The sequence below is a fragment of the Boleophthalmus pectinirostris genome, unplaced genomic scaffold (genome assembly GCF_026225935.1).
Source record: "Boleophthalmus pectinirostris isolate CB_2022bp ecotype Guang Dong unplaced genomic scaffold, ASM2622593v1 HiC_scaffold_16, whole genome shotgun sequence".
In the NCBI taxonomy this organism is placed as follows: Eukaryota; Metazoa; Chordata; class Actinopteri; order Gobiiformes; family Gobiidae; genus Boleophthalmus; species Boleophthalmus pectinirostris.
The window spans coordinates 4,468,883-4,480,984 of NW_026571095.1; the positions used below are offsets into that span (position 1 = coordinate 4,468,883).

General features: G+C 40.9%; 1 protein-coding gene across 1 annotated transcript in view; it reads left to right on the forward strand.

Annotated features, from left to right (window-relative positions):
- wls (Wnt ligand secretion mediator) overlaps positions 1–12,102 on the forward strand; it is a 59,104-nt gene that overhangs the window by 23,442 nt on the left and 23,560 nt on the right. Inside the window, exons 3-5 of the mRNA XM_055151442.1 lie at positions 5,997–6,121; positions 7,287–7,448; positions 9,393–9,529. Of these exons, the coding sequence (XP_055007417.1) occupies positions 5,997–6,121; positions 7,287–7,448; positions 9,393–9,529 (424 nt within the window). The remainder of the gene's footprint in view (positions 1–5,996; positions 6,122–7,286; positions 7,449–9,392; positions 9,530–12,102) is intronic.

The window sequence follows — 12,102 nt, forward strand, 5'->3', positions numbered from 1 at the left end:
GAATGTTGGACATAAGATCACATGGTAATATAAAATTAATATACTGTAAAATCCAGACTATCGAGCGCACCAGAATATACACCGCATCTACTAACTAAATTTTAACTAAATTTAAAAACTGTACATATATACCTGAATATAAACCACAGGTGTCCACATCTTCAAGAACGTTATTAAGTTGGGGCCGTCTGCTTTTATCGCCTCTGAAAGATTTTGTCATCTTTTTGCGTCGAGTCAGGTCGTCACGCTGCTGTCGCCAAAATCTCACCATCGACTCACTGATGTCGAGTTCACATGCGGCAGCTCTGTTTTCTTCTTCCACAGTCACATCAATCGCCTTTAACTTAAAATCTACATCATCTGCATTTCTTCGTGTGTTTTCCATGAGGAAGGTGTGTGTTTGAAGCACAAAATAACTGTTCAAAACACAATCAAATGAGCATTTTCCTCGGCACATCACCTCCGTCTCTCCCTGCGCTCTACTGCACATGTCTCCTGCAGAAAGAGTCTCTGTTCTGTCTGTATCATGTCAGTGTCTTGGAGGATTTCAGCAGATTTCAGACTCTCTCGGGGGCGGGGTTAGTTCTATCCATCAGGTGTGAGTGGATGTTCGGCTACTGAAGTTTGAGACATTTCAAACATTTCATTTACACACATGGGTAAGACGTGTCCCCCTCACTAATGTTCATTTATCATCACAACTTATTTTCTCACACTGCGATAAACTATTTGAGTGCACTGACAATATCACAAGCTCGTGCAGCAACTTCATGTGAACTCTAGATCCATGTGTAACTGCACAGACAGCAGGCAGCTTTCTGCACTCAGTCTGTGCTCGTATCCGCCGTGTTGCCAAACCATAGACCGTATATATATGAATGGAAAATGTGCCAAACTAAAGACGTCCATATATTCCCCGCATTGTTTTATTAGCTGCAGGGTTCAAAGCGTGAGAAAAAAGTAGCGGCTTATAGTCCGGAATTTACGGTTCCAGTGCAGTGTTTAGGTATTAGAGCGCCCTCTTTTGACCGCAATGGGAATGAATAATGAATGAAAATAACTGAAGCCATTTAGAAACCATATCTTCATTGTGAGTATCAATACCCAATATTAATCATTAATATTGACAATGGATACTGTACAAAATCAACTAAAAAATCTGACACCTCAAAAAAAAAAAGAATTTGAAATGAATTTGATGTACACAGATAGTATTTGTCCCCATGATACTATAAAAGAAAGTGCTTTTTTTTGTTGAAAGTTACATAATAAATGCAAATACAGAGAGCAAAATGTCCTCCAGGTCACCTCTGCTGACTCATCTGAATGTGGAGCAGCGTCTCTACTCCGAGCACTACTCCTCATACCAAATCTGTTTCTGTGCCAACCTCCTGTTCCGCATTATCTAATTAGTTGTATGGCTCATAGGCATTGATCTAACTCTGCACTCACACAAACACAGCGTGAGCGAGGATCAAACAGACTGCAGACGGTGACTCAGAGGTGACGTGCCCACAGGACGGTCCAGATGTAACGCTCTTTCAGATGTCTACGGACCGAACTAGTGACAACATGGGTCTAATGACTGTGTAGCAGCATACCTTAACATAAAAGAACAGAAAAAAATGGAAACATAGAATGGGTCAATGGACATTCTGGTCAAAACTATAAAATATGTCCTTAATGCTGATCAATCATATTTTATAACCAGATAAAAATGTATTGTAAATGTATGAACACCCTCAGCATGATGTCAGTTCAAAGTTCTCCACCAAAGTTCTGAAAGAAATATACATTTTTTTTTTTTTTTAAATGAAACAGGATAATGTCCCAAAACACACAGCTAAAGCACACAAGAATGGCTAAGAACAAAACACTGGACTGTTCTGGAGTGTTCTTCTGTGAGCCCAGAGCTCAATCCTACTGAACAACTGTAAAAGGAGCTGAAACATGCGTCTGGAGAAGGAATCCTTCAAACCTGAGACAACTAGAACAGTTTGCTCACGAGAAATGGGTCAAAATACCAGTTGATCAGTGCAGAAGTCTCATTGACAGTGACTGAAATCATTTGTTTGTCTCAAAACGGTTGTGCAACAAAATATAAAGTTAAGTGTACCATCATTTTTGTCCAGGCCAGTTTCATTATTTTGTTTTTTCTAATAATTCTCTTGAAACACAGGTGAAAAGTAATGTTTGATTTTTGTTGGACAATTTTCAGTAAATTTTTATTTATTATTGCTTTTATCAGTTTGAAGTTTTTTCAGTGATGATTGTTGATTTTTCTTTCTTTGTCAGAGGGGTATAGAGAATAGAATTATTGCATTTTTGAGCAATAGAAACACCCATAATGAATAAATACTAATGGATATATTTGTCATATAATGGAACATTCCAGCCAAAGCAATAACATCTCCATGGAAACGCGCAGGAAAATTTGTGCTGTGCTCCTTTTAATATCTTCAACTTAAGCAGTACTTGTACACACGTCTAGTTAATGCTGTTTACACACACTTTGTTTTGTCGACAGAGGAGCGGCTGAACAGAGCTGATCACTGACAGGCTGCGTTCACACTGCAGCCTGAAGTGACCCAAATCAGATTTTTTTGGCCCCTATGTTCCTGTATCTGATCTTTTAATGACAGTCTGAACGACACAGATCCGATTTTTTTCAAATGTGACCAGGACACTTGGATATGTGCTCCTGAAACTGATACATATCTGATCTTTTGACATGTGACTTCAGTCTGAACGGTCAAAACGCATTCATCCACCTACACGTTATCAACAAGACACAAACGTCACTATTCTGCTCTGAAGTAGGCGAAAATTGTTAATGAACTCCATGTCACTGAAGTGAAGCACATCACCACTCACCACTCTTGGCTCCGTCTCTACATCCACACGTTCCTTTCGACGGACATCGCTGCCGCTGTCCCACAAAACACACGACCAAAAACCTCGTCCTTCTCCTTCTCAATCTCCTCCTTAAAACAAGAAAGTTGTTCATGTTCTGGCTCCGGTACGAGAGGAACTTTAAAATCTCCAGGTGCTCAGTGCTGCGTCCATGTTTGGACAACTTCCTGTAAACACAGAGACGCTCGCTGTGGTTGACGTCGTCATGTCTCCAGTGTCACATGTGGGACACTTTCGGGCCATTTAATGTTCATACTGGAGTCACATACAAGTTGCATTTAATTAGAAATGTGAACGACCTCGAAAAAACATCGGATTTCACAAAAAAATCTGAAGTGAGCGTTAAGCCCTGCAGTCTGAACGGAGCCCTAGAAACAACTGAATCATGATCTTGATCAAATTTGCTCAGTATCACAGCTCTACATGTATCCATCTTCCTGTTTCCTTTTGAGTTGATCCAGCTGCTCTGAGTCCAGGCCCCCTCCTCCTCCACCTGGCGCGCTCCACCCTCTCCACCCTCTCCACCCGCACTCGGCAGAGCGTTGGCGGGGGTCCAGCCATAACACAGCTGTGGAGAGGGCTCAGTCTCCCCGGTGACGGTGGCCACGCTACACAGGAATGCTGGGATGGAGAGAGCTTTAGAGGGCTTATTTGGAGGAGAGCTGCTGATATTATAGACTAGTAACTCACAGCAGTTCACACAATATTCATACGGCAAGACTCTAAATCTATGGACGTTATGCTAAGAATTCTCATCTGATCAAAATGTGAACTCAGATTTTTCTTGACGTAATCTTACATTAAAACTAAAAGCAAGATGTGACCTTTTTTCATATCACTCACCCCCTTTTGGACCACTGCAAACACTTAAAAGATTTGTTTTTTAGCTTTTTAATACATACATTTTCTGATCCAAGTTAAAATGTTGTTTCCTCATCACAAACAAACCTCGAGCTGTGTTTTTATTTTATTCACACACGTTTAACACAAAAACCCTCCATATTTAGGCTGAATTCTTCATTGTCCTTTTTTCAAACTCCATATACTTTCATTCAGCCCTGTATTTTCTGGAAGCTGTTGAATTAAACTACCACTACATGACATCACAAGGTGGAGCAGAGGATTTTAAGCTTTGGAGATGTAGTCAGAATTGACAAAAAGACTGAAATCTGAACTGAAAAACTAAGTACAAGAATTGCATTTCAGAAGATGTTTGTACAGATCTAAGGGTTTGCAGATTTTAGACAGAATAAAAGAATACATTTTTTTTATTTGTGGAGAAAATTACGAATCAGTGCAATTGGCAAACTGTAGATGCTGCAAAAGTACCACGATGTGATTTCGGATGCAATAATTCTCGCTTATCTCCATATTCTGCATAGTTTTCCTACAGTGCGTCTCTCCATGTTTAGTGCGTCTGTCTGCGTCAGTCCAGTTTCTCTGTGGAGACGAGGAGACGGAGGCAGACTTGGAGGGCTGTCGCTGCAGAGGCCACCGGGTTCCTTCCTCTTGAGTGTGTTTCATAACGTCACCGCTCTGAGCTGTGTGAGTGCACTTGGCTTTGTGATGGAGCCAACGATGCAGGTGGAATACAGGCTGGATGTTTAGGAGAGATTTTCAAGCAGGCAGAGAGAGAGAGAGGTTTTAAAAAGGGTTGTTAAAAGTATCAAAATACAGATGCTAAGTTATATTCAAACTAGTATCGAAACTAGATACTCATTTGAGAAGGTATCGATACTAAAAAAGTCACATTCACAGCCCAGAAATGAACCTTTCCTGAATAGATATAGAATGATCTTGAAATTGAGTTTGACATTTTTGCATCGTGACAACACTACTTTTATAGAGCTTTACAGTATCTCCGGTCTGTGGGTCAGTTTCGACATTGCAGTGAGATGTCGGGCACCTGTCGACAGGAGCTCATTCCACTGTGACAGGAGCACAGCTGGGACCAGACTGGACTTTAGCTCAGTACAACCAGCACTCTTCTCTCAGACCTGTGGAGGATTCAAGTTCAGGGGTGTAATGTTCCTTTTTATAGCTGTCATTTTGAGGACTTTTTTAAATCAGTGTGTTATAAAGGTGAGGTTAAAGCCATAATATGTAACTTTTTTTTTTAGCAAAATCTAGACTAAAATGCGCAGGTTTCTTTCATTGTGGTTGTGCTCTGTAACATTGGTGTCCTTACTCTGAGCAGGCTTGCATCTCCACAAACCTGACTCATATTTCACCTGAAGCAGGGACCCCTCCTGCTGGTTTCCAATAGAAATGTTGTTCCTTTGTCTATAATCTTTTAGCCTGATTCATCACCTCGCAGCATTAGGATTCGTTCGCTCGACGGTAGGCGGGTACTTTTTTTCATTTGACCAATCGTTGCTATTTGGTCGTATGTAAAGCGACGCTAATGGTGCCTAACTGGTATATTAAGCTTTTCCCAAATCCTGTAGGAAGAAGGACAGTAACTTAACGTAAAATAACGTCTTTCTGCTTGATAAAATTCACCAAACATTGTCTTTGTTCCGACTTTAAATCCTCAATCTCAGGAATCATTACCAACACAGAATATATGACTCTATGCTGATTGGTTAGTGTTCTGACTCACACTTCCGGGGTTTTTGCGAACAGTCTAGTGTATTCCGATTCCTGACCTAGTCACTGGAGAGAAATGAAATTGAGTGGAGGCACTAGGTGGCGCTAGCCTGGCTAATAATCTTCTACAGTATGGTATAAAACATCTGTATCTCTATGTTCTGTAGTATGGTTTTAATTCTCCATTTCCATGGAATCGTCCAGGTGACTTGGCACTTCCAGAAAGTTGCATACTTAACAATCATGTTCGTTATGTGAAACTTAAAGGTAAAATGATCCATGAAAGTGCAGAAATACTGTATACATGTATTTGCAGCATTTTCTACTATAAGCGGTGTACTCATTCTTAAAACTTTGCATATCCTCAAAACAATATTCACTGTATTATCCATATTTTGATAACACCTCTATCATGGATATCACACTGTCCTTATAAAACCAAACTTCATAGTAATCTTTTCCTTCAGTCCTGACTTTATCTTGTTGTTTTTCAGAGGATGGAGCTCTCGTGACCATAGACGTGGGGCTGGCCTACAGAGACGACACTGTGAGCGAGTGGACAGAGATGGCCCACTCCTTTGAACAGAGGAAACTCAGCTGTAACTTCACCACAGACAAGGTGAGAGCTGCGGCACACTCACCCTCGAACCAAACGCTAAAGGCTCAGGCTTTCCAAGAACCCAGGGAGGTGTGGTCCCAGCAGCACTTCTCTTCACACTGATTATTTGCAGTGTCTGTGGGAACAACATCCTTTTCCAAAGTGTCTTCTGCTTCATTGTAAGTCCAGTTTTAAAATAGCTGTAGTTCTCGAAGCGTCTTCGGTGAAGTGTCGCTCGCAAACAAGAATATTCTTGGGGACCTTTTTGTCTGTGTTCCCAGAAATAAACTCCAGCCACTTAGCACGCCTTGCTTCTTCTGTCGACATGACAAATAATTTTGACTTGCCATCACAGCCAAATACACACTTTCTCCATGAGGACATAGTTACTAAAAGCGTGTTTGAAGTGAAAAATAAGCGGAAGATAAATAACGCAGATCAGCAGACCTGTGCAGTGCAGACGCAGGACGGCGTGTGAGGGGGTGGGGGCGGAGGCAGTGGAGCGAGGGAGGGGGGCGGGTGCGAAGCACTTTCTGCTATGTCAAACGCGTCATCGTTGTAGCTACTGCATCATCGTTGTAGCGGCTTTAGTTGGTTGTCACGTGGGAGGGTGGCAGAAATACGCTGCAATTTGTTAAAAAAAACGCAGAATCAATCTAAAAACCACTTTGACGATAAATACAAGGCCCACACATCACTCTTAGAAGGTAGAAGGATCTGAAAAGTTGATGGGCCCTTTAAGTGTCTGCAAATGTCTAACTAATAGCAGAATAAACAGAATATGGGGCTGACGGGCTGAATAAATACTAACTAATGACAAATTAACCATCTACAACTATGCAAATTTGCAGGTAGTTAGATGTTAATAAGTGTATCCTAAAATAAGGTGTTACCGTTTCTTGTGTTAAATTTGCAACAGCCTGTCAGAGCAGCCAGACAGTTCCAGACTCTGTTGCCAAGTGATGACTCTTAAACTTTAGAAAGACACACAGACACTGACTTTGTGCAAATATTTTCAATTATCCACCCCATGTACAAGGACCTCTACAAGCAGGATCTGATGCCCTTGTGTTTCTTCTTGTTTCATATTCTCTGTGTATTTGTTTTCATTATAGATTATATTTTTCATTATCTAGTGTGAAGCTGGTCTAAACTTCCTTCTAAACTTTTTTTTTTTTTTTCCCAGACGTTTGAGAATGAAGGCCGTTACTACGAGTGTGACCTGCTGCCCTTCATGGAGGTGGGCAGTGTGGCTCATAAGTATTACCTGGTGAACATCCGTCTCCCTGTGAATGAACGCAAGAAGGTCAACGTGGGCATCGGGGAGATCAAGGACATCCGCCTGGTGGTAAGGGCACAGCGCCATGAGGACCGCTCTCCTGCAGGGTGGTTGTCCTGTTTAATAGCTAATTAATTAATTAATCATTACCCAATTGAAATTAGGCCTGTAACGATAACCGGTTTTGCTGGACGATTAATTGACCAAAAATGTATTCAGATAATAATGCATCAGTTTTATATATCACTTTTTTAGACACTCAAAGACGCTTTACAGAGCATTATTCATTCACTCCAGACCCGGTGGTGATAAGATACTACTCCGACCACCACCATCATTCACACACACACACCACTTTCATACTAGGCAATGAGGGTGACGTGTCTTGCCCAAGGACACAACGACGGTTATTCCCATTGACGCCCCCCTGTGGTACCTGATTTTCCCAGTGTCTCCCATCCAAGTACTGACCAGGCCCGGCCCTGCTGAGCTTCTGAGATCTGACAGGATCAGGCTTTGACAAGCCGTTATGGCCATGATAATATTGACATTTTGAGACCATTTTCAGCTAATATAATGACAATGGAATAAAAATGCAAATACATCCTCTCAATGATCAATAAACCTTACTTTCTAAAGACCATTTAACACAGGAACTGTAAAAGAACCAAAAACAATAGGCCTAAATAAAACAGACTTGTTCACATAAGAATAGCATAAAGTATTCTGACTTACAGCAAGGACTTGTTCACAAAAATGCACTTGAACAAACCATTATTGAACCAAATACAACCAAAACAATAAATAAAATGATGAATAAAATTCTCTGTAACAAAATTGCCCTTAAAAGTTATTTTAGTCTTTGATTGCCATTGGAATATTGTGTGTGTCTCTTCTCAATGGCTGCTGCTGTTGTTGCCTCGGCATTTTGGTCTTGAAGTGTTCGTATTAACCCACAACACAGGATCCTGTTTCACTTTGAGGGAGTCTCTGTTCTGTCTGGTATTGTGCCAGTGTCTTGTGGGATTTCAGTGGATTTTGGTCTTTGTCGAGGGCGGGGCTAGTTGTGTCGCTCGGATATGAGTGTATGTCGGCTGCTGGGGTTTGAACCATTTCTTGTTGTTTGGCGCTCACTGCATGTGACACACGTGGCTGTTGAGACATATCCCACTCACTAGTGTTGATTCGGCATCGTGACTTGTTTTGTCCCACTTCGATGAACTGTTTTGGTTCTGACGGTGGTGCTAGTGTTGCAGCTTCATATTCACCGCACAGTCAGCGGCGCTTTCTGCACTGAGGCTGCGCACACATCCACTGTGCTGATGAACAAATAATCCATCTCCAATCTATACTGGCTCATTCATTCAAGCGTCATCACGCTAATTAAAGGAGGAGTCAGAGAGCGATAGAGCCTTCTGACATTTAGTCTCTTTGGTAGAGCGAGAGAGACAAAAAAACTAACATGCAAAAAGAACTTAGCGCCTCCGGAAAAGTTATTGTATGATTAATTGATGTATTGATTATCGTTACAGGCCTAATCGAAATAACAATTGCAATGGATGCAATTGGCAAACTGCAAAGGCTGCCACTTTCTCCACAAAAAAAAATATCCTGTCTTACTCTGCATGCAAACTGATAATCCTGTAGTTTATATCCGTACAAACATGCTGTGAAATCTGATTGTTTTTGTTCATGTAATGGGCAACAGTGGCTTAGGTGGCAGAGCATTTATCCCCAGATACGAAAGTTGGTGGTTCAAATCCCCCTCTCGACATAAACATCATCACATTGGCTTGTCGTAAAGTGCTTAGAGTGCCGTGAGGGTGGAAAAGCACTTTGTAAAAATGTGACCGTTCAGCCTTTTTGTCAGTTCTTCTGGACACTTTAAAATGTGAACTTTGAACAGAATTTAATTATTAAAACAAATTGCAATGGTTGTCAGAAAAAATGTGATGATCTTTTTCACGACGTTCAGCCCTAGTCTTAAATGTGGTTTCCATGGTTACTGTGCAGGGCATCCATCAGAACGGAGGCTTCACCAAAGTGTGGTTTGCCATGAAGACCTTCCTCACGCCCAGCATCGTCATCATCATGGTGTGGTACTGGAGGAGGATCAGCCTGATGAGCCGGCCCCCTGTGCTCCTCGAGAAGTAAGACTGATACTGCTACTACTACTACTACTACTACTACTACTACGGCTACTACTACTACTACTACGGCTACTACTACTACTACTACGGCTACTACTACTACTACTACGGCTACTACTACTACTACTACTACTACTAATGCAACGACTACTACTGATAAGACAACTACAACTACTACTAATATGACAACTAGGACAACTACTACTACGACTACTATGACTACTACTACAACGACTATGACTGTGACTACAACTACTACAACTATGACAACTATGACTACAACTACTACGACTAAGACTACTGCTATTACGTTTTCTGCTACTAGAAACTAATACATACTATGTACTATTACTACTACATACTACATACAGCTGTTAGAGCAACTACGACAACTGATTACTGACCTGCACCACATGAAAAACTTGGTTTAAACTAATTTGTTCATATGGATTCTGAACTACTAGTCCAATTTAGTCAGATTTAAAGGTCCACTATGTAACTTTCTGGTAGTGGGTCTGCCACCTTAGCCTGATTCATCAGCCGGTTTCACTTCGTAGAAACCGTCTGACCTCGCAGTGTTAGGATATGTTCGCTCGACAGTAGGTGGGTACTTTTGTGATTTAACCAGTCACTGCTGTTTGGTCGTGATGTATGTAATGCACTGTTAACAGGACTAACTGGTATATTAAACTTTTCCCAAATCCTGTAGGAAGAAGAACAATAACGTCTTTCCCCTTGATAAAATTCACCAAACATTCTCTTTGTTCCGGCTTTAAATCCTCGATCTCGGGAATTGTTGCAACACAGAGTATATGACTCTTCACTGATTGGTTGGTGCCTGAACTCACACTTCCAGGGTTTTTTACGACCCGTCTAGTGTATTCTGATTCCTGACCTAGTTGCTGGAGAGAAATGAAATTGAGCGGAGGCACTAGGTGGCGCCAGCCTGGATACTGCCACCTGCTTGTCTTAGTGGAAATGTTATTGCTTTGTCTGGAATGTCCCACAGAATGACATTACACTTATCTGTTTCCATGGAGACATTGAATGCTTTTATTTTTGAGCAGTAAAACACATGCAACAATAGAAGAGTTTAATGGCATACTGTGCAACCTTTTAGGCAAGGCAAGACCCCCTACCAGAAAATGTACACAGTGCACCTAATCTGGCTTCATGGTCAGGAGTACCTAGCTGGAGGATGAGTCTGCTGTGTATGCTTTGAGTTTGGAGGTGACTGAAGCCCCAGGAGGAAAAACACCCACATCTTCTCAGAACTGTCAAAATGTTGTTCAATTTAATGTTAAAGTGGACTTCTAATAGATACTGTGACTTGAAGTTTGGGGCCACTGGTCTGAACTCTGCTCCGTGTGCCTCATATAAAGTATAGATGACATAAAGTAGGTCAGGTGTGCACCGCGGGTCAGTGAGAACAGTGATGCTTATCTGCTCTTCAGGCTTATCTCAGACATCACTCTTTACTGTCGCACATCAGATCCTCTGCATTGAGCAACACCCAACAACTCCAGAGTTCACAACAGCACAAAGGAAAGGTGGATCTTCAGTCCTTGATTTTTAGTTGTATGAAGTCCAGGGTTCAAATAAATATAAAAGAGACATGCTCATTTTCAGTGTTGGGAAGGTGACTTTTCAAATGTAATCCCCTACAGATTACAGATTACATCCCCCAAAATGTAGTTTGTAACATAATCCATTAAGGTACTTAAGGTAAACCTAACGTAATCTGAATACTTTGGATTACTTGATTTGCTGTAGAGAAGCAAAGATGAGGAAATCATAACATAAGAAGTTTTGTCTGCTAAAAGAAAATAAAAAGCCCAAACTTTACTGAACCATATAAAAAATATTATTGATAGAAGATGAGACACGGTTCGCACGGCATGGTTTAGTCCTGTTAAATCCTGGTTTAGACCTGGTTTAGTCCTGGTTTTAGACCTGGTTTAGACCTGGTTTTAGAACTGGTTTTAGACCTGGTTTAGTGTCCCTCAATGAGTGGAATTACGAAAAAAAAAGGAAAAAAAAAGGGGGGATATAGCCCAAAATGTAAAAACAGGAAAATACCTCTGTGTAATCCACTTATTTCAACAAAGTAACTGTAATCCAATTACCACTCACTGAAACAGTAACTGTAACTGAATACAGTTACTCAGAATTTGTACTCTGATTACGTAACTCCAGTACATGTAATCTGTTACTCCCCAACACTGATCATTTTTACAATCAGTTAAATGATAGTTTTAGTCGATTCATTTGAATCAAACTACACCTACAAACATGGCACATATTCTTGGGTGGAGCCTCTTTTATAAAGGTTCTGTATTGCACAAAATAGGTTCTTGTGATCTTTAATGTTATAATGTGTTCTATAATGTGTTATCTCTTCAAAGTTGATGTTCATTCACATATGTTTGAGTAATTTTTTATTTTTTCGGCTGTCTGCATCTTCACTGCTCAGAATGCTCTGTTCCACCTTGTGATGTCATGTAGTGGTAGTGTTAAAAGATTAAAATGAGTTCAGTAGAGATTGGCAAATCCAGGCCTGTAATCATCCAAAT